The sequence below is a fragment of the Staurois parvus genome, unplaced genomic scaffold (genome assembly GCF_062004578.1).
Source record: "Staurois parvus isolate SC_StPar_1 unplaced genomic scaffold, SC_StPar_1.0 ptg000698l, whole genome shotgun sequence".
Taxonomy (NCBI): domain Eukaryota; kingdom Metazoa; phylum Chordata; class Amphibia; order Anura; family Ranidae; genus Staurois; species Staurois parvus.
In genome coordinates this window covers 5,011,721-5,032,840 of record NW_028318494.1, presented here as the reverse complement: position 1 = coordinate 5,032,840, position 21,120 = coordinate 5,011,721, and the positions used below count along the sequence as shown (strand labels likewise).

Sequence of the window (21,120 nt, the reverse complement as noted above, 5' to 3'; positions counted from 1 at the left end):
TAGATAGGTAGATATTGAATGAACATACAGTTCATTGTTGGACAGGCCAGTGACAAGACCACTTTACACATCTTTGCTATGCTAATTTTATGAAAGGTCACCTTGGTATTTGGGGAACAGCCTGTCCATCTTATTAGACTTTTCCAAGTGTACATTGTTTACATATGTAAGGATGATAAAGAATGTGATTTGACCATACAAGAAGTATTTATTGATGGTAATTAGACTTGAGGGAGTATTCATGGGAAATGGTGACTTGTTTACCTAGTAAACACTATAACCTGAACCACTTGCCCTCCTGAGGATTTACCCCCCTTCCTGACCAGGCCATTTTTTGTGATACGGCGCTGCGTTACTTTAACTGACAATTGCGCAGTCATGCATTGCTGTACATAAATGAAATTTATGTCCTTTTTTCCCCACAAATAGATCTTTCTTATGGTATTTGATCACCTCTGCATTTTTTATTTTTTGCGCTATAAATAAAACAATCGACAATTTTTGAAAAAAAAACCACAATATTTTTGACTTTTTGCTATAAAACATCCAATAAAAAATTAAAAAAATTGAATTTCGTCATAAATGTAGGCCAAAATTTATTCTGCTACATGTCTTTGCTAAAAACAAATCCCAATATGTGTAAATTTATTGGTTTCCGTGAAAATTATAGCGTTTACAAATGGTATATATATACTGGAATTTTAATTTTTTTTATACTAGTAATGGCGGCGATCAGCGATTTATAGCGGGACTGCGGTGGGCATTCTAACACTGGGTGGGAACTGACTAACTGCCACTGACATCCCCAGTGACACCAATACAGTGATCAGTGATAATAAAAAGCACTGACACTGTACTAATGGCACTGGGCAGGAAGGGGTTAACTTTTAGATTGTTGTGCTGTTGGCTGTTGTCCGGGTAACTATGTCTTGAAGTCCGGATGACCCAGAAGCCCATCTAAGATCACAGGTCCTTTCCAGTACCCAGAGAGGGGATCTCCTGTATATCCAGGAAGCTGCACCCACCGAACCCTATAGGGGACCGCTGGCTGACTTGGATCATCGTAAAGCCTTGGAATTACCTGGTGTGCCACTTACCCTTCAAAGGGAGGATTACTTACCATCTGGTTTACCCTGATCTCCTTGAGAGGACATCTTGAGCTATATTGCGCATTTATGTTGCGCATTTGGTGAGTGCGCAATTTTACTATAACCATTTGCACAAGCACCGGAATACCTTTGAAGCAGGCACCTTCAGAGCACTATTATCACTTTTGGAACATTTCTCTCTATATATATTTTCTAATCATTTATCCATGAACTTTATCTAATTTATCGTTAAGGCACCTTAAAAGATATATATATTTTTTAGCACTGCACTGTGTTTTATTATTTTGTTTTAAGGTTTTATCTGGTTACCTGTTGTGCATAGCTGTTTTTTGTTTTAGTGCGCTCACATACCTTCTACTTTTTTGAGTAAGGAACACATGGAGCCACTTAAAAAAAAATTAGGAAGCCAGGGCCACAGCATGTCCTACCTGAGAAAGTCTCATCCAGGAGTGTTCTTCATGGTAATGTGCAGTGAAGGAAATACATATTTGACTCCCTGCTGATTTTGAATGTTCGCCTCTCACAAAGAAATGATCAGTCTAAAAATTGAATGGTACATGTATTGTAACACTGAGAGACAGAATAGCAACAACAAATTCAAAAGAAATGCATGTCTAACAAATGATGACTGATTTGCATGTTCATGAGGGAAATAAGTATTTGATCCCCTATCGTTCAGCAGGATTTCTAGCTACCAGGTGTCTTTCATACAGGTAACAAGCTGAGATTAGAAGCAGTCTTTTAACAGGAGTGCTGCTAATCTCATTTTATTACCTGTATAAAAGACACCTGTCCACAGGAGCAATCAAACAATCAGATTCTAAACTCTCCACCATGGCAAAGACCAAAGAGCTATCCAAGGATGTCAGAGACAAGATTGTAGACCTACACAAGGCTGGACTGGGCTACCAAACTATCGCCAAGCAGCTTGGTGAGAAGGTGACAACAGTTGGTGCAATCATTTGCAAATGGAAGAAACACAAAACAACTGTCAGTCTCCTTAGGTCTGGTGCACCATGCAAGATCTCACCTCGTGGGGTGTCAATGATCATGAGAACAGTGAGGAATCATCCCAGAACTACACGTGAGGATCTTGTCAATGATCTCCAGGCAGCTGGGACCACAATCACCAAGAAAACAATTGGTAACACATGCCGGCAAGGATTGAAATTCTGCAGTGCCCGCAAGGTCACTCTGCTCAAGACAGAACATGTCCAGGCCCGTCTGAAGTTTGTCACTGAACATCTGAATGATGCAGAGGAGGACTGGCTGAAAGTGTTGTGGTCAGATGAGACCAAAATCCAGCTCTTTGGCATCATCTCAACTCGCCGTGTTTGGAGGAGGAGGAATGCTGCCTATGACCCTAAGAACTTCATCCCAATTGTCAAACATGGTGGTGGAAACATTCTGCTTTGGGGGTGTTTTTCTGCTAAGGGGACAGGACAACTGCACCGCATTAAAGGGACGATGGACAGGGCAATGTACCGTCAAATCTTGGGTGATAACCTTCTTCCCTCAGCCAGGGCATTGAAAATGGGTCGTGGATGGGTGTTCCAGCATGACAATGACACAAAACACACGGCCAAGGCAACAAAGGAGTGGCTCAAGAAGAAGCACATTAAGGTCCTGGAGTGGCCTAGCCAGTCTCCAGACCTTAATCCGATTTGAACATCTGTGGAGGGAGCTGAAAGTTCGAGTTGCCAAACGTCAGCCACCAAACCTTAATGACTTGGAGAGGATCTGCCAAGAGGAGAGGGCCAAAATCCCTCCTGAGATGTGTGCAAACCTGGGGACCAACTCCAGGAAACGTCTGACCTCTGTGATTGCCAACAAGGGATTTGCCACCAAGTACTAAGTCATGTTTTGTGAAGGGGATTAAATACTTATTTCCCTCATGAACATGCAAATCAGTGCATCATTTGATAGACATGCATTTCTTTTGAATTTTTTGTTGCTATTCTGTCTCTCAGTGTTACAATACACCGAACATTCGATTTTTAGACTGATCATGGGCAAACATTCAAAAAATTCAAAATCAGCAGGGGATCAAATACTTATTTCCTTCACTGTATGTAAGCTGGATCTAGCTGAGTAGATGGCACAGGAAAAACAATCAGGATTTCGAGCCTTGGGTTGCTTATTAGCAGGGGCAGACTGACCATTTGGAAACTCGGGCACTGCCTGAGGTCCCGGGGTCAGTAGGGGACCCCATGAGATGCCCTGGTACCTTTTTCATAGGCTTTTTTGAGTTTAGGTAAGGACACAGGGACCCCATGATCCCCTATTGCCCGGGGGCCCCATGAGTTGTCAGTCCGCCCCTGCTTATTAGTTTCTCTTTGCTCTCCAGGAAATGGGGGTAAATAGTTTATCATCTGTTACCTGTGCAGGACCTTATTCTAAAAGCATGTTCCATTTTGTTTCTTTAGACTGCAGCTGTTCTTTACTTTTACTTGACTAATAAAAAAGGTTCAAATGTTTTTATATGTAGTTTTGACCATAATTATCAGTGACAATGGGTCATTTTCTATTTCTACTGGACACAGTTTGGTCCCCCTAAAGTCTAAACCTTTTGTTTAGAATAATTGGAGACCCCTTGTCTGGAGGTTATACTGTATAATTTTTCCTTGAAAAAGAAAGGAAGCCGAAAGCCAGGTCCTACACTCTTTTTATAGTATTGTTCATGAACTGGTCAAAATGACTGGTTCTGAATCTGGCGCATAAACCTTTTGTACCTTTTTTTTAATGTAGAGTGCCACACTTTTGGCTTGTTAGGTATACTTGTATTGGAGAACTTTTAAGCCTCAGAGTGCATTGAGGATGACTTAGTAAAGGAATAGGGACTGTTCACATTGCAAAGTGAATGTTTTAATGAAAGGTAAGCTGTGTCTGCTTTGAATACTACCCTTCCCCCCTAAAAAAAGAAAAAAAAAAAAAAAGTAAATAAACAAAATAATACTATATACAGTTGCAAGGAAAAGTATGTGAACCCCTTGGGATTATGTGGAGTTTTGCTTGAATTGGGCATAAAATGTGCTCTGAACGTCATCTAAGTCACAACAATAGAAGAACACAGTCTGCTGAACATAATACTACACAAACATTAGATGTTGCCATGATTTAATTGCACATAACATGTAAACATTCACAGTGCAGGGAGGAAAAAGTATGTGAACCTTTGGACTTAATAACTGGTTCACCCTCCTTTGGCAGCAATAACCTCAACCAAACGTTTCCTGTAGCTGCAGATCAGACCTGCACAACGATCTGGAGTCATTTTGGACCACTCCTCTTCACAAAACTGTTTCAGTGTAGCAATCTTCTATTGTGATTTAGATGACTTTCAGAGCACATTTTATGCCCAATTCATGCAAAACTCCACATAATCCCAAGGGGTTCACATACTTTTTCTTGCAACTGTACATATATATATATCTGAAGAACTACTTGACCCTATATACTTAGAATTTTTTAAAATGTATTTTTTAATCAATGCCATGTGAACTCCTTTGGGAAGTCTTCCTTTAGTTTGACTTCTGACATCTGCACATGCCCAGTTGTATACCTTATATTGTTTTGTGATATAATTGGATGGTAATTTCTTTTCTTTTCCTCCAGGTAAAAGTGATCCTTTCTGCGTCCTAGAATTGGGAAATGATCGGCTTCAGACGCACACGGTTTACAAAAATCTAAACCCTGAATGGAATAAAGTCTTTACTTTGTAAGTAGGCAATGCACAATATATAGGTAGAATCTGATCATTTCCAGAAAGTAGTAATCTCTGTAGGTGTAATCCATTAATCTCATGAATCAAGCGTGTCTAGAGAGCATATTTGTTAAAATGTAATAATTACCAATTGCAACAGGAAATGTGCAAATTGTCAGCATTTTTCTGAATGCTGCCAAATGTCTGAACAATCTTTATTTAAAGTGTTACTAAACCCACAACCGTAAAATCAGTCTGTAGCAGTAAAGCATGCTTGTTCTTCTCACTGTGGAACCTAAGGGGTTAACCCTCTACATTGTGTAAAAAAGGCTTTTTTGATCCTGTTTTCTCTGAGCCACCCCCTTTTCTACTGTCGTCAATCCATCTATTGTTAGTACTAAGCCCCAGGAGTCACTCTGCACATGCTCTGTTTGGTGTGTTTTGCTAGAGAGGTTTTTTTTTTTCTTTGGGAGGGTGCATGTGATCAGCACAGGGCCAATCAGCACTGACCAGACAGAGGTCAAAGGTTATGCAGCCTTATAGGACAGTCAGAGGAGAATGAAAACTCCTCCTACAAGCTTTAACCAGTGCTCAACTGGACACTGATAGAAGTCACAAGGCTGCTGTAACTGCTAATGAGAAAAGGTATTTAACAGTTTATAATTACTACAATTATTGCATTTCCATGTTCTTTGTACTGTGGGAGACCAGATTTAGTGAATGCAGGGTCCTGGGTTTAGTAACACTTTAAACAATGGCATTCTAAGGAAGATGATTTCATTTGATCACCTCATTCATAGTCCAATGACACTTCCTCCAGGTCTCCAACTGTAAGTCTGTACATCTCTATAGACATTTTGTTGACAAACAATTCTGCAGAAGTCTGGCATTGCATCCATTGATCGCAGTTGCAATACTTTGCTGGCTCCATTTGCAAAAAAAAAAAAAGCACATTTTGTTCTGCAGATTTATGCGCATTTATTATTTATGTGCACAAAGTAGACTTAGAGTTTAAAGTAATTGTGAAGCTTCATTTTTTTAAAATAAAATATGTCATACTTACCTGCTCTGTGCAATTGTTTTGCCCAGAGCAGCCCCAGTCCTCCTCTTCTTGGGTCCCCTGCCTGTGCTCCTGGCTTTTCTTTATCTAGTGCCCCCATAGGAAGTTACTTCCTATGGGGGCACTTGCGCGAGCTTTCTCCTGAGCCCTACTACCTGCGTCCATAGACATGAACAGGGGGGCACGGTTAGCCTCCCGCTCAGATTTTGATTGATAGCAGGGGGACAGATGGGCAGAGCCAGGAGAGCCACTGCTCTCATGCACAGTGCTGGATTAGGATGGGACTCAAGTAAGTATGGGGGGGGGGGGGCGGAAGGGGAGAATTCACTATAACTGGTCTCCCCAGACCCTGAATTCACTATATCTGGTCTCCCCGGACCCTGAATTCACTATATCTGGTCTCCCCGGACCCTGAATTCACTATAACTGGTCTCCCCGGACCCTGAATTCACTATAACTGGTCTCCCCGGACCCTGAATTCACTATAACTGGTCTCCCCGGACCCTGAATTCACTATAACTGGTCTCCCCGGACCCTGAATTCACTATAACTGGTCACCCCGGACCCTGAATTCACTATAACTGGTCTCCCCGGACCCTGCATTCAGTATATCTGGTCTCCCCGGACCCTGCATTCAGTATATCTGGTCTCCCCGGACCCTGCATTCACTACATCCGCTCTCCCCGGACCCTGCATTCACTATATCTGGTCTCCCACAGTACAAAGAATATGGAAATGAAATTATTTTAGTAAATATAAACTATTAAATAACTTTTCTCATCAGCAGTATATAGCAGTCTTGTGACTTCTATCAGTGTTCAGTTGAGCACATGTTAAAACGTGTAGGAGGAGTTTTCTTTCTGCTCTAGGAAGATGCAGAACCCCTGATCTCTGTCTGGACAGTGTTGATCGGCTCTGTGCTGTCACATGCACTCTCCCAAGAAAAAAGCTCTCTATAAATACACACTAAACTGAGCATGTGCAGAGTGACTTCACACGATATGTCTTATCAGGAGAGTGGGGCGCTGGTAGAAGGGGATGATCAGAGAAGTCAGGATAAAACAGCCTTTTTACACAATGCAGAGGATTAACCCCTTAGGTTCCACATAGTATGACAAGCATGCTTTACTGCATATACAGACTGATTTTACTGTTGTGGGTTTAGGAACACTTTAAGGCTTTACAACCTCTTTAACTGAGCTCAACTACAGATTTATTTTGTTTGGGGCCCATTGTTACAAAAGGCCATAATTTTGCATCAGAGAGGGCAGAGGTATAGGGGGCATTTTTATTTGGGTTGCACAGATACCGTTTTCTTTTTTTATCGGCGAGTATGAGTACCGATACGTGTTTAAGTACTCGCCATTACTGATACCTTTGCGATGAGATTTGAGCCCATTCAAAATGAATGGCTCAATTCACACTGCAAATCGCACTGTACCCACAGGGAAACCACATGTTATCCAAACAGGAATCGCACCGCATTCCCGTTCAAATCACATGCAATTCTTTGCAGTGCAATTTGAACCTATTTATTTTGTCTGCGACTGTTATCTGTTTTCAAAAGCATTTTGCATTTTGCAGAATCTCACTACAGTCCATTTAACATGATTTCCTATGGGACACGTTCACATCTCCGCGTTTTCACTTGCTGCCTTTTTTGGAAAGGGTCAGGGACTTTTTTTTTTTACACAAAAAGTTGCGTTTTTGGTCCTATAGACTTCAATGGAAACGCCGCAGAAAAGCATTTAGTGAATTTTTATGTGTTTTTGCCACCTTTCTTCAGTGAATTTGTGATGCGTTGTGTTTTAAATCTGCCTAGCAACAAGAAAAAAAAGCAAAATGCATCAAAAACGCAATTGCAAAAACGCAAAACGCACTACAGAAGCTGATCAAACTGCATGTGTGAACCAAGCCTTACTGCCGCTGACTTTGAATGTCCATATACTCAGATTGTGTGCTTACTGATCTCATAGGGGTCTATTTAAAAAAAAAATTGGTTTGCGAATATCTCAACATTCGTGCAAACGTAACAAATATTTCCCATAATCATTAATCTGTTTGTATTCATTTTCTTGTTGCCTTTTACTGGGGGAGTGTAACAACTGCAAGCATTTTATCCTAGGAGAAAAAAAAAAGCTTAAGAACTTTCGAATATGAGAGTTAATAGGCTAAGAACCTTCGAGTGCACTGTGTGCAGTCTATGGAGAATCGTGCAAACAGCTGAACGAATGGGTGTTCGGCAGAATGAACCTCCACCTGCAGAGTGAAGAGAAACATTTAGCAGTGGTATTCTGATGGAATTATTCCATAAATATTCAGGACTCTTTATGGAATAATTACAGAATTATTATGTTTCTACAAAAAACAATCTAATAAAATAGTTGATTCCTTTTATCAGGTTAAGTTTCCTTAACCACCTCCCGCCCGCCATATAGTCCAATGACGGGCACAAGGTGGTTCTCTCGTTCTGGGAGGACATCATATGACGTCCTCCCATTCTCACCGCGCATGCGCGGCTCAGGGAGCGATTGGCGGTTGCTGTGTCCCTCGGACACAGCGGATCACCGATCTACGAAAAGAGGCGAAGATGTCGGCTCGGTCATGTTATCGGCATTTCTCTCCTCTTGAGCTGTCACGCTGACCGCTCGTGAGGAGAGGAGAGCCGGTAATCGTCATTCCGCGGAGGGGACATGTACACTGATCATCAGGGCACTGATGATCAGTGTGGCCCCAGAAGTGCCACCTGTCAGTGTCCATCAGTGCCAGCTGTCAGTGCTGAACAGTGCCACGTGCCAGTGCCCATCAGTGCCACATATCAGTGCCTACCAGTGCACATCAATGCTACATATCAGTGCCCATCTGAGCTGCCTTCCAGTGTCACCCATCAGTGCCAGTCAGTGCCACCTATCAATGCCTATCAGTGCTGTCAATCAGTGACACTTATCAGTGCCAGTCAGTGCTGCCTATCAGTGTGCATCAGTGCCGCCTATCAGTGCCAGTAAGTGCCGCCTATCAGTGCCAGTCAGTGCTGCCTCTCAGTACCAGTCAGTGCCATATATCAGTGCCAGTCAGTGCCGCCTATCAGTGCCATATATCAGTGATGCCTGTCAATGCCCATCAGTGCCACCTACCAGTGCCTCCTCATCAGTGCCCATCAGTGCCACCTATCAGTGTCCATCAGTGCAGCCTCACTAGCACATATCAGTGAAGGAGAAAAATCACTTATTTACAACATTTTATAACAAAACCTAAGGAAAAACGTTTTTTTTTTCAAAATTTTCAGTGGTTTTTGTTTTGTTTAAGAAAAAATAAAAACCCAGAGGTGATTAAATACCACCAAAAGAAAGCTCTATCTGTCACAAAAAAATGATAAAAATTTCATATGGGTACAGTGTTGCATGACCGCGCAATTGTCATTCAAAGCGTGACAGCGCTGAGAGCTGGAAATTGGCCTGGGCAGGAAGGGGGTATAAGTGCCATGTAGGCAAGCGGTTAAATTGATGCCTGCCTGACCTAGAAACCTAGTATGGGTTGAAAGCTTGCATTTTTTACGAGTTAGTCAGGTTTGGTTAGTGTCTAATCTATTGGTAGCTCCTATATAAGAATTCTACAATAACACTTGACTAAATATCTATATGTAACTGTATAAAATCAAGTCATCTGGTACTGCCAAAGCTCCCCAGCCACTGTCTCCATGTACGATGGTTGTGGATATTATAACAACACTATCTAATTATTTGCATAAAATGACAACACAGAAGCCACCCACTGTGCCGCACTGAACCTTGGCATATCTCAAACACCTGTCACTGGAGCATCAGTGCGTTCTACTGGAAATACAGACATCTATGTTGTGAGGGGTCCAATAACCGTGCTGTGATGTATTGACAGTTATTCTTAAAATGGAAAATGTGCCTTTTTTTAATGGAGTTTATTTTAATTTTATAATCTATACATTGTTAAAAGTGTGCTTCAGATGGTATTTCATAGGCCTTTAGAGTGTACAGACCATGCATGGATGGGCCTGATTTGAATGTGTGAATAAGCCATTAAGTTGGACTCTAATCACATTCCAGCTGAACATTTTGGCAGCCGTGCCTCGGATGCCAGCACCTGGTGGGAAGCGAAACACCCAGATCTTTTCATCGTAAATGAGAGCATGTGACTGTGTGGGGTCTGCATTGAAAAGTTCCTGATTAACGAGAAATACTGTGGTCCTGTCTCTGAAAAATAGGCAGTGTAGCGCTCTTGAGGGCTGCTGAGTTTTTGGGCCCCTCCTAAGCTCTGCACATCCAGGCAACACACATTTTCCACACTTGCATCCACAATCCGTAAACAGTCCATGAGCTTGGTTTTTGCTTGTTTCATTAGGGGTTAACAACTTGGATGGGGTCTAGGGGTATATGGAATACCCGATGGAACTGAAACAACTTGGAGTACAACTTCTTAGGCACAAAAAAGCACAAAAGACCAGATCCTAGCCATTCTACTCCTTCAGGAGTGGCTCTTCCATTTTGACAAATCGACATACAGTCTTTGCAGGGAGCACTTGATCCCCTTAAATGAACCTCCTCAGACCCCAGATGAAAATCTCCTCATCCACCTGATTGTCTTGAGAGTATCCCAAGGAAAGGGATTCCAAGAAACACAAATAATGTAGTTCCATTGAGAACTAGTTGAATATTGCACATGATTGCTCTCTCCCTTCTTTGGCCCAGTGGGTGTAGAAGTAGCCACACTGTCCTGTTCCTGTAGCTTTAAAGATTGAAGCTGCTTTTGGGCCTTACTCTGGACTGGCTCCTTCCCTGCTGACAAGCTGTCTTTCCCCAGTAGACTGTGGGACAGTGGTGGTCCTTCTTTCCAGCTACCAGCCTTTAGGCAGACCCTCTTACTCTGGGGCCCCCTCCGAGGCTCCACACCAGCAACACTTCCTCACTCCACCCTCCACCCGACTCCCCTGCTGACCAGGCTCTCATATTTAAGGGCTGACCTAGCCACCATGCCAGGCCTCCTGCCTGGGGAATGGCCAGATTCCCTTAATTATGCAGATCAGACCCTCCTCACCCCTGCCTTCTGGCTTCTAGAAACCTCTCCAAGTCTCTAGAGCAGGGGGGAGGTATCAGAGAACTGATCTGTAGAGCTCTCCAGCCTTAACCTTAAGTAACCTCACTGACTCACTCCCAGGCTGACTCATATTCAGGTTTCTAGCAAGCCTCTAACTGTACAAAAAAAACTATCTACTCTGCAGGGTGTTACAGAAGTAAGGGATGGATATACTTATTTAGGTGGCGCCCATGCTGAGAAGGCCAGCCACTCAACACAGGACCTGGAAGCAAGTGGATATCTAGTTCACGGATTTTCGGCTTCCAGGTGTGTCAGCCAAGTGTAGTGCATACATAGTTACATTGGCCCAAACTGGTCCAGTGTAACTATGTAAAAATATACCATACCTGGAATTCATATTTAATAAGCTCCAGTTTAGGGTCAAACCCTACCTCAGCCCACCTAAAATACCTGAATTTGACTTACTACAAATTTATTATGTCTTATATATTTTTAGAAGAAGATTAATGTTCAACAATTTTTCTGTTTCAGTCCTATCAAGGATCTTCATGACACACTAGAGGTGACCGTTTTTGATGAAGATGGAGATAAAGTCCCTGATTTTCTTGGGAAGGTTTTAATTCCTCTACTCTATGTAAGTGAACACTGTTGATAATGTTTGTAATTTAAATTTAAAAGAAAGAACAGCTGATTAAATATTTCATGCTGAAGTGTTTATGGAAAAAGTGTAATGGATTATTGTCAAGTCCTCATTTCTGATGGCACATAGCAGTCAAGTCTAAGTGATTAGGGTTTGGAAAAGCATAGGCCCTGCACCAGCTCATACATTCCTACAGCATAGCTGCCCTGGGATTTGTCTGAGCCCTCATTACATATCCAGTCTTTCTTGGTGTGAAGGTGTCCTACTTCAGGGATGCAATGCTCAGGTTTGAATGACCAGTTGTTATGCGGCCCAGGCAATGTACTCTGACACTATCCAAAACTGATATTACAGAGGGTTAGGACTCCAATGGAGCCAAAGTTAAGACCAGCATCATGTGGTTAAGGCTGGGATCACGGCACTTTGCTCCAAATGGGCAAAACGATAGTCTTTTTAAGACTCTGTAACAGTAGCTGAAACCATCCCCGCCTGCTTTTCTAAAAACATGAACTCATTATCTCCTCAACATATACAGAACATCAAGGTAATTTTGGTTTTAATACATAGAGTCAAATCATGTCTTTGAATGGTTGACATTTAAGTTACTTAGCTCTTCAGTTTAAATCCAAACTTGGATATAAAGGGGTTGATTTACTCAAACTGGATTATGCAAAACCTGGTGCAGCTGTGCATGGTAGCCAATCAGATTCCAGTTTTTTTTTTTTTTTGTGAAAGCTTAATTGAACAAGCTGAAGATAGAAGCTGATTGGCTACCATGCACAGCTGCAGCAGATTTTGCACTCTCCAGCTTTGGTACACCAAAGAGTACTTGACTGAGCTATTCTTTAAATATTTAAAGTGTGTGTGTGGGAAAAAAAAGAAACCCTATTCAGTACATCTCTGCACATTTCTTGTGTTATCACTTTAACAAAAAACTGCAGGAAAATCCTGTTGAACGGTTAGAAATTCAGAGTGGTCCAGAAACCTCAGTTGTCCAAGGACTCATGTGACATGTAGGTCTTAATGTAGTGGAGAACAAAGTTTGTATCGAGCTTCCCCAGCTTTGTGTTAGAGCTGCACAGCCTTTGATCGGTCCTAGACAAATTCCCATACTCTCCAATAGTATTGGTCTATTGGCCCCCTACTGATCTTGGTCTCTGAGCACAGGAGGTGTTGCATATGTGGGTCTTCATGCCTACCCTCTTTGCTGCCATACATACGTGTTACATGGGTGGCAAGAGATTAAAATTGCTTCTCTCAGCCACATGGAATTTTTTAAATGTTTGTTTGCTTTGACACATGTTTTCTAGTTCCCCATGCCGTTGGTTGACAATCGGTTGCATATTAGATCTAGATTCACCTGAAAATAGATGAGATCACAGATCACTGGGGTGTGGCACCATTTTTTGTTTTTTAAAGGAGGGCACAGTATGGGGGGGAGTAAACTGTAGTACAGGAGCTGTTTCTTCCACATGCAGAGTAATACAGAGAAGCTGCTTTTACAGATCTACCTGCTCTGGCACACTGATTCCTGCTGTCCTGACTCTCCTGTTCATCCCATATGATATCAAACACAAGTGCCTGGGGAGGACAGGAAAGGTGGGCTGGCTGGGATCAGAGCTGTACAGCCAGGCGTCACTCTACAAGAGGGGGAGTAACACTTTTAGGTTGGGGGTCAACAAGGCAGGTAGACAAATGTTATCAACCTGTCACCTGCCCACAATTGATGGGTAGATCGTGAATTACCGATTTATTATTATTATACAGTATTTATAAAGCGCCAATGGTTCGCTCAGCGCTGTACATTACAAAGGGGGACAGAACATGTGACAGAACAACACCAATACAATGCAAAACATGAGGGGATCGAGGGCCCTGCTCATTCGAACTTACAATCTAGGAGATAACATTTATCTCCCATTGACTTCAATTGGGTTAAGATTCAGCATTCAAATTTTCTTCCTTTCTTCATAAACTTGCCCTGAATCCGAACACGGGGCATTCAGCTCACCAATAATAACAAATGGAGAAAAGGGGCATAGTTCATCTGAGAGTACATGGAGCCTGGTTTTGGAAAATCTGCTCATGGGGTACTAGTGACGGTAGATTATGCCAAAATGAGTGACGTTGGGTTTCCATGATGCTTTAATATAGAGAACAGCCCTTTAAAAAACGAAAGTATCCAAATCCCCCTTTCTATACATTAAATACCAGTCTCTCCCGTGCAGTGTTAATCTAAGCAGCGGGTAATGCTGTGGTTGAGCCATTGAACATGCTGATGTTTACGGAGGAACGGCCCCTGCTCCCTGTACTTTTGTGCACTTTTTGATGAGTTAACACGTCCCTGGGTCCCCATATTCCTGATGTTATTGGAAGAGATAGGCTGGAGCAGATGCTCATGCCGAGCGCCACTCCGTGCCAAATGTTCTGAGGGATCCTCCGGCAGACTGCGCTCGCTCGTTTTTTTTCTTAAGAGCTGCCCAGTCTTTCAGCAATCTTTATGAACTTGTAGATGGTCCTGTGACTACACCTGTGTGTAAAGGGAATGTGTGCGGAAAATGGCCATAAAGAACATTTGGCTACAAGTTCGTTGAATGTTCTTCATCGACACTAATGCTGGAGAGAATGTATTATCGTGCCAGAGGGGCAGATTGTGCCACACAGATAGCATGTCCTTTTCATCTAGAAGTGGCATTTGCGCATTATTAAACTCCAGAGGATCAGTGTCCAGCAAAGCTGTTCTTGTGTGTACACAATGCCAAGAATTTAATAAGGATCATCCTGACAATTTTCCTCCACTATTATGTTTCACTTTCTTTGCAAATACATTTGATATTATAACTGAAACTATTGTGTTCAGGTTGTTTTACTGTAACATTCGTGGATTTACATTGGTGTGTAACCTTTTTGTTTTCAAGGTAAATTGTATTTTTTTTATTTAAATAGTTTATGAACTGATATTTTATTTAGTGTATTTCCTTTTGTTAAATAATCGTAATACTAAATTAAATTTTATAAAATACTAAATTGGCCCTTGTATATGAATGTGAGTTAGGGACCTTAGATTGTACACCCCTTAAGGGTTAGGGACTGATGTGAATGTACAATATATATATATATATATATATATATATATATATATATATATATATATATAGCGCTGCGTAAATTGACGGCGCTATATAAGTACCTGAAATAAATAAATAATACAAGGGGCTTCTATTTGCAAAGCATGCTGGTCTTTCTAATAAGAAAGCCCACAACTGCCTTTGTCTAAAGGCAGCTATACATGGATGGAAATTCAGCTGGTTCAGCAGGGACCAGCCGAATTTTGATCCATGTGTAGCCACTGTGGGTTTTTTTTACGAAGGCTGGAGATTGCAAAATCTGGTGCAACTCAGCATATAAACCAATCCGCTTCCAAGTGTTATTGTCAAAGCTTAATTGAACAAGCTGAAGTTAGAAGCTGATTGGCTGCCATGCACAGCTGAAGCAGATTCTGAGTACACCAGTGATAGTAAATCTACTCCTGTGGTTGAATAGAAGTTGATCTTCTGATTGACTTCTGTTCAGCCTCTCTGTTGGTGTTTAGCTCGATCAGTGCTGCAGGTTATAGACTGCAGCTCTGATCTGTGTGTTGTGATGGTGGGGAAGTTTCCCTTCTGTTAGAATACATTGACTCAGCAGGGAGAATTCCCGCACCTATAACATGTGTGTGGATTTGGGAATCCTAATACAAGGGGCTTCTATTTGCAAATCATGCTGGGCTTTCTAGTAAGAAAGCCCACAACTGCCTTTGTCTAAAGCTGGCCATACATGGATCAAAATTCATCTAGTTCAGCCGAATTTCAATTCATGTGTGGCCACTGTGGTTGAGCAGAAGTCAATCTACTGATCCAATTTCTGTTCAACCGTATTGTTGGTATTTTTTCACTCAATCAGCACTGCAGGCTATAGACTGATCTGTGTATTCCGACGGTGGAGAAGTCTCCCCACTGTCGTAATGCAATGACTCAGCGGGGAGGATTTCGCCATCCACATTGAGTGTGTGGATGGAAGAATCAAGTCAATTATTTTCATCCAACCTGCTGCTTGAACTAAAAAAAAAATGACCTATGTATGGTCAGCTTAAGAAAACATTCTAATGCCTTGCCTTTGCTAGACAGGAGTTCCCTTCCTCTGACTTATTCTGCTGTATTTGTGTAAGCTGATCGACTGCTCTTTGGGTCTACATAAAAAAAAGGGTTATTTAGGCTATCCACAGCATAGCAGTTAATTGTTATGCAAAGTAATAGGAGTTGATTGCTTAGGCATGACATGCATGCGGTAAATACAAGTATGCAGCATCTATAAAAACTTTATAAATTGCTAGTCGCTTTAAAGTGTACACCTTTACAGAAAATCTGTAAGATGACCTAACACTGGCCCCCCTCCCCATCCTCCCTGATCCTGCTGTACTACAGTCCTGTGGTCCTGCGCTGTCAGATACCGGCATGCCACTCCACTGGTCTGGGGATTTTAAATCCCAGCTGCTTAATCTCCTCTCTGTACTGCTCATCCAGTACAGACCAGATGGATCCTAACTGGTCAGCACTGTGACATGGACGGAGCTGACCAATCAGAATCCTTCTAGCCCCTCCTGTCAGCACTGCAAGGAGAGGAGAGAAAGCTGCCAGATTTCTAATCCCTAGACCAATGGAGCGCCATGCTGGTGCCTGACAGTGCAGGATTGTGGGACTGAAAAACAGTAGGATCAGAGGGATGGGGAGAGGGTCCATTGTTGGGCAGATTTTGTGTAAAGGTGAACTAACAGTTTAAAGAAGATTTCCAGGCATGGATATTTTATACATAGTTACAGTGGTCTAACTTGGGCCAATGTAACTATGCATATTCTGTAGTGGGCTGATGCCAATAAAAGCTGGAAATCACTGAAGTAGGCACAGCTACTCCAATTAATTTTACTTGGTTCCTGTACTGAGTGGCTACCCTGCTGCATTGTGAACACAGGAGGCTGTCTGCTTGGCATGGGTGCCATTCAGAGAATGTTTTGCTTTTTCTGAATGAATGCATAGGAATCTTGGATTGGATGAGGTGGAGAAGCTGGGCCTAAAGGCAAAGTTAAAGTTATACTTAAAGTGACACTCCAAAAATAATCCATACACATCCAATACTAAATACCCTGTAATATATTGTTTCATGAAATTGTTTCTTATGGTTTTTGGCCTCCTTGGAACATACTCTGTGAGCTCCTGAACCTCTGTCTATCCTCTTAAATTCCATTTGGTTGAAATGAGCAGGGCTTGTTAGTTGGGGTCATGAACAGTACACTGCTCCATGAGCACTACCCAACCCATAGTCCATCTTAGGAGCAAGCAAGAGAGGGTGGCTACATTCCTACATACAGTTGGACCATAGAGAACAAACATAGAGCCACCCTCTAATAGGAAGTCAGATCACAGCAGCATAACAAAAAGAAATGTAAAGATTTGGAGGAGAATGAGAGCTAAAGAAGGAACATTTTTAAGTTAAAAAAAATTACATACTTGAATAGAATTTGTTTAACCAGTTGCCAATCGCGCTATAGATAAAAAACAGCTACAACGTGGTCATCTGGTTCTGGGGGAGCGTCCATGGATGTCCTCCCAGAACCCCACTCCACGCGCGCTCTGTGACCTCTGTGTGTTTTGGACACGGCTGATCACAGATCGGGGCAAAGAGACAATCACAGCTGATCACATGTAAATAAACGTTCTGGTTATCGGCAGTCAGTTCCTCATGTGCTGTGACTGTGTGAGAAAAGGAGAGCCGATAACCAGCAAGGCTGTCATTACATTGGTTACACTGATAATCAGCCTCATCAGTGCAGCTTATCAGTGGCACCTCATCAGTGCCCATCAGTGGCACCTCATCGGTGCAGCTTATCAGTGCCCATCAGTGGCACCTCATCAGTGGCACCTCATCGGTGCAGCTTATCAGTGCCCATCAGTGCAGCTTATCAGTTCCCATCAGTGCAGCCACATCAGTGAAAAAGATTACTGACCTACAAAGCCATCCACAATGCTGCCCCAACCTACTTAACCGACCTGATACCCAAATACTACCCTACCCGTGCCCTTCGCTCCTCTCAGGACTTCCTACTTTCTAGCTCCCTGATCTCCTCCTCCCATGCCCAACTGCAAGACTTCTCCAGGACCTCCCCCATCCTCTGGAATTCCCTACCCCAATCCATCAGACTGTCACCCACCCTCACCACCTTCAGGCGCACCCTGAAGACCCACCTCTTCAGGGAGGCCTACCTCTCCCTCACCTAACATCTGACCTCCACTCCTCCCACTCCCTCATCCCCCACAGCCACTTCCTCCTGTACCACTTTCCCCTCCCTCCTAGATTGTAAGCTCGAAAGAGCAGGGCCCTCGAACTCCTCGTGTATCGCACTGTCTCTGTCTTGTCTCATGTCTTGTCCCCCTGCCTTTGTACAGCGCTGAGCAAACCCTTTGGCGCTATATAAATACTGTATAATAATAATTACTTATTGGCAACATTTTACAACAAAGAATCTTTTCTTTTTTCTCAACATTTTCTGCCTTCTTTCATTTAGCAGGAAGTAAAAAAACCCAGTGGTGATTAAGTACCACCAAAAGACATCTCTGTCTAAAAAAAAAAAAAAAAAAAAAAATCATATGGGCACAGTGTTGGAAGACCGCGCAGTTGTCATTCAAAGTGCGACAGCACGGAAAACTGAAAATTGGCCTGGGCAGGAATGGGGTGAAAGTGCCCGGTATTGAAGTGGTTAAACCACAGTAGAGAGTCATTTTAAGTGCCAAGGCAATGTCTGTGCTATTCATTTAAAATTATACACAAATTGTATTTTTTTTTTCCTTCCAGGTAAGGAATGGGCAACAAATTGCTTACTTGTTAAAAAACAAAGACTTGGCCACGGCCTCAAAAGGAGTAATCTATTTAGAAATTGATCTGATATTTAATCCAGTAAGTACTTCAAGCTATAAAACCTATTTTTACAATATTACAAAGTATGATACCTGTGGTGAACGTTCATTTATAAATGCCTTCATTTTTGTACTCTTTTATAGGTCAGAGCAAGTATTAGGACACTTAACCCGAGAGAGAGGCGCTTTATGGAAGACAACCCCAAATTCTCAAAAAAGGTTGGTAAAGTCAATTGTAAAGGTTAAAATTGTACACTCTTTGATAGAGATCACTAAATCAGTTGGCCAGAGGATGAGCAATCTGGAATTGCAGATATTACATGATAGTTACCAGTTCAGCCTTTCTCAACCTTTTTAACATTGAGAAGCCTTTAAAATAACTTTCCAGTCTAAGGGACCCCTGATAACCATATCTACAGCTCACAGTACATTATCGTGATGGTCACTGCGATGAATGTTCTTTAGATTTGTGGAAATTGGGAAGAATTCCCCCTTACAGATCGCTAAAAAGATCATTGGTATCCGTTGTTACTCATCTGAGCGGCAGACGTTTCTCAAGGAACCCCTAAAAACCCGTGGATGAACCCTAGAGTCCCACGGAACCCTGGTTGAGAAAGAGTGGTGTAGACTCTTTGGCAGGGGCGGACTGACAACTCATGGGGCCCCCGGGCAATAGGGGATCATGGGGCCTCTTTTTCCGTGCCCACACTCAAAGCACACCCAAAACCTATAAAAAAAAGGTACCAGGGGCCTTTCATGGGGCCCCCTACTGACCCCGGGCCCTCGGGCAGTGCCTCAGTGCTCGAATGGTCAGTCCGCCTCTGCTCTCTGGTTCACCAGGCTATGCAGTTGAACACTAATCTTTAATTTTTGCACTTCGCTATTTTTTGTGATTTGGTATACTTTAGAAATGGCACAGGAACCTTGAAACAGTAGGGTTGATTTACTAAAGGCCAACCGTGCTGTTCACTATGCATAGGTAGTTGCACCAGAGCTTAGTGAATGAGGTGAAATTCTGCTGACTTCCATCATCCAATCAAGTGCAAGCAAAAATATTTATTTTTCCTTGTGGATGATTGGGTATTTTTTGCACAGAGAAATTTCACAACATTTTCTAAGGTCTGGGGAAAATTCCTTTACAAGGTGCAACTTCCTTTGCAAAGTGAACAGGCTATTTGCCTTTAGTAAATCAACCCCATTATGTATCATATGAGTCCGTATTGCCTAGTAGGCTAAGTGTGGCTAAATGTTGAAAACATTAAAATAGGCTTCCCCACACCCTGTTTCATCCCATTATCCCCAAGGAGGCTAAATATGCTTTGTTTCACTGCCCAATCTCAGGCCTTCATGCTTCTCAACAACGATTGGCCACAATCCTTTACTTGGCAGCCAAACAAACAATAGCCAAGGCCTGGAAGAAGCCCTTAGCATCCATGCAAGAAGTCAAAGATTGCATGACCCTTATGTTGACTATGTTGATTCATGAACAAAAGTCCAACAACCTAAATGATTCCCAAACCCAAGTTACTTAAAGCGGAGTTCCACCCATTTTCTAAAGTTCCTCTGATTACATGGTTCGCGTGTTGTCCAGCACGATTTGGATAAAAACAATTTTTTTTCTTAATGTAAATACCTTAAAATAGTATTTCAGAACTGCACTTCCGGTCCCGGCCGCCTAGGCGATGATGTGTTAAGGCGATTCACAAAGTCTCCTGGGATGTATTTTCCTGTATACTAGGAGTCCTTTGGGTTCCTAGTGACTGAATATCACATTACTTCGAAACCGGAAGTGACGCGAATGGGCGGAGTTTGGCACCATTTTACCGGAGTCCAGTGTGGGAAGGAAAGTGTAAGATCTGTGCTGTTCTAATTATTGTTGCTCCGCTTCCAAACTTCACTTTACTTCCCCCTGGTGTGATTTGATGGACAGGTTGCCGTAAGGGGGTGGGAACTTCAGCTGTACCCGCCATTGTTATGGCAACCTGTTCTATACAAGTAGCACCGAGCAGTGTCAGTACTGCACAGGCATGAGATCAAGTGGTGAATGCTGGGATAACCAGCAGCACCAACTCCAGGAAAAAAAGCCTTGCGGGCTTCAGATGCCCACAGCCATCATGGCGCCTGCCTGCTTCTGAGATCATGGTAAAGATTTACACATTTAAAATGAATTAGAAGGCTAAAACGTATAACTTTATCTAATTGTTAATGTTCTCAAAAAGGCAATCCTGGGTCAACTTTTAAAAAAAAATTCTTCTGGGGACTGGAACTCCACTTTAAATGTGGGACTCTTGGCTCAATTATGCCTGACCATCTCTGGACCCAGCCAGCCTAACCTTCTTATAGCTGCTTACCTGGGCTGAACCCAAACTTGTGTGATCCCTCTGCCCCCCAATCCCATCCCTTCCCTCCTTCCCCTGCCTTTTCCCTCTTACTCATTCCCTCCTACCTCACCAGACCCCTACCTCCCTCCTTTCTTCTTCTCCAGTGTCATATCTATCCATCTTCTCGAGTTTCTCAGCTCAGCAATACCCAACATCACCCGATACTAGGTATTTCTTGTTTAGCATCTTAGAGTGTACATCAGTCTGCTATTT

General features: G+C 42.5%; 1 protein-coding gene across 1 annotated transcript in view; it reads left to right on the top strand.

Moving 5' to 3' along the window:
• The window catches only part of MCTP2 (multiple C2 and transmembrane domain containing 2), a 381,280-nt gene that overhangs the window by 283,582 nt on the left and 76,578 nt on the right, over window positions 1–21,120 (top strand). The window contains exons 13-16 of the mRNA XM_089653100.1: window positions 4,725–4,827; window positions 11,471–11,573; window positions 18,465–18,566; window positions 18,671–18,745. Coding sequence (XP_089509226.1) covers window positions 4,725–4,827; window positions 11,471–11,573; window positions 18,465–18,566; window positions 18,671–18,745 — 383 coding nt within the window. The remainder of the gene's footprint in view (window positions 1–4,724; window positions 4,828–11,470; window positions 11,574–18,464; window positions 18,567–18,670; window positions 18,746–21,120) is intronic.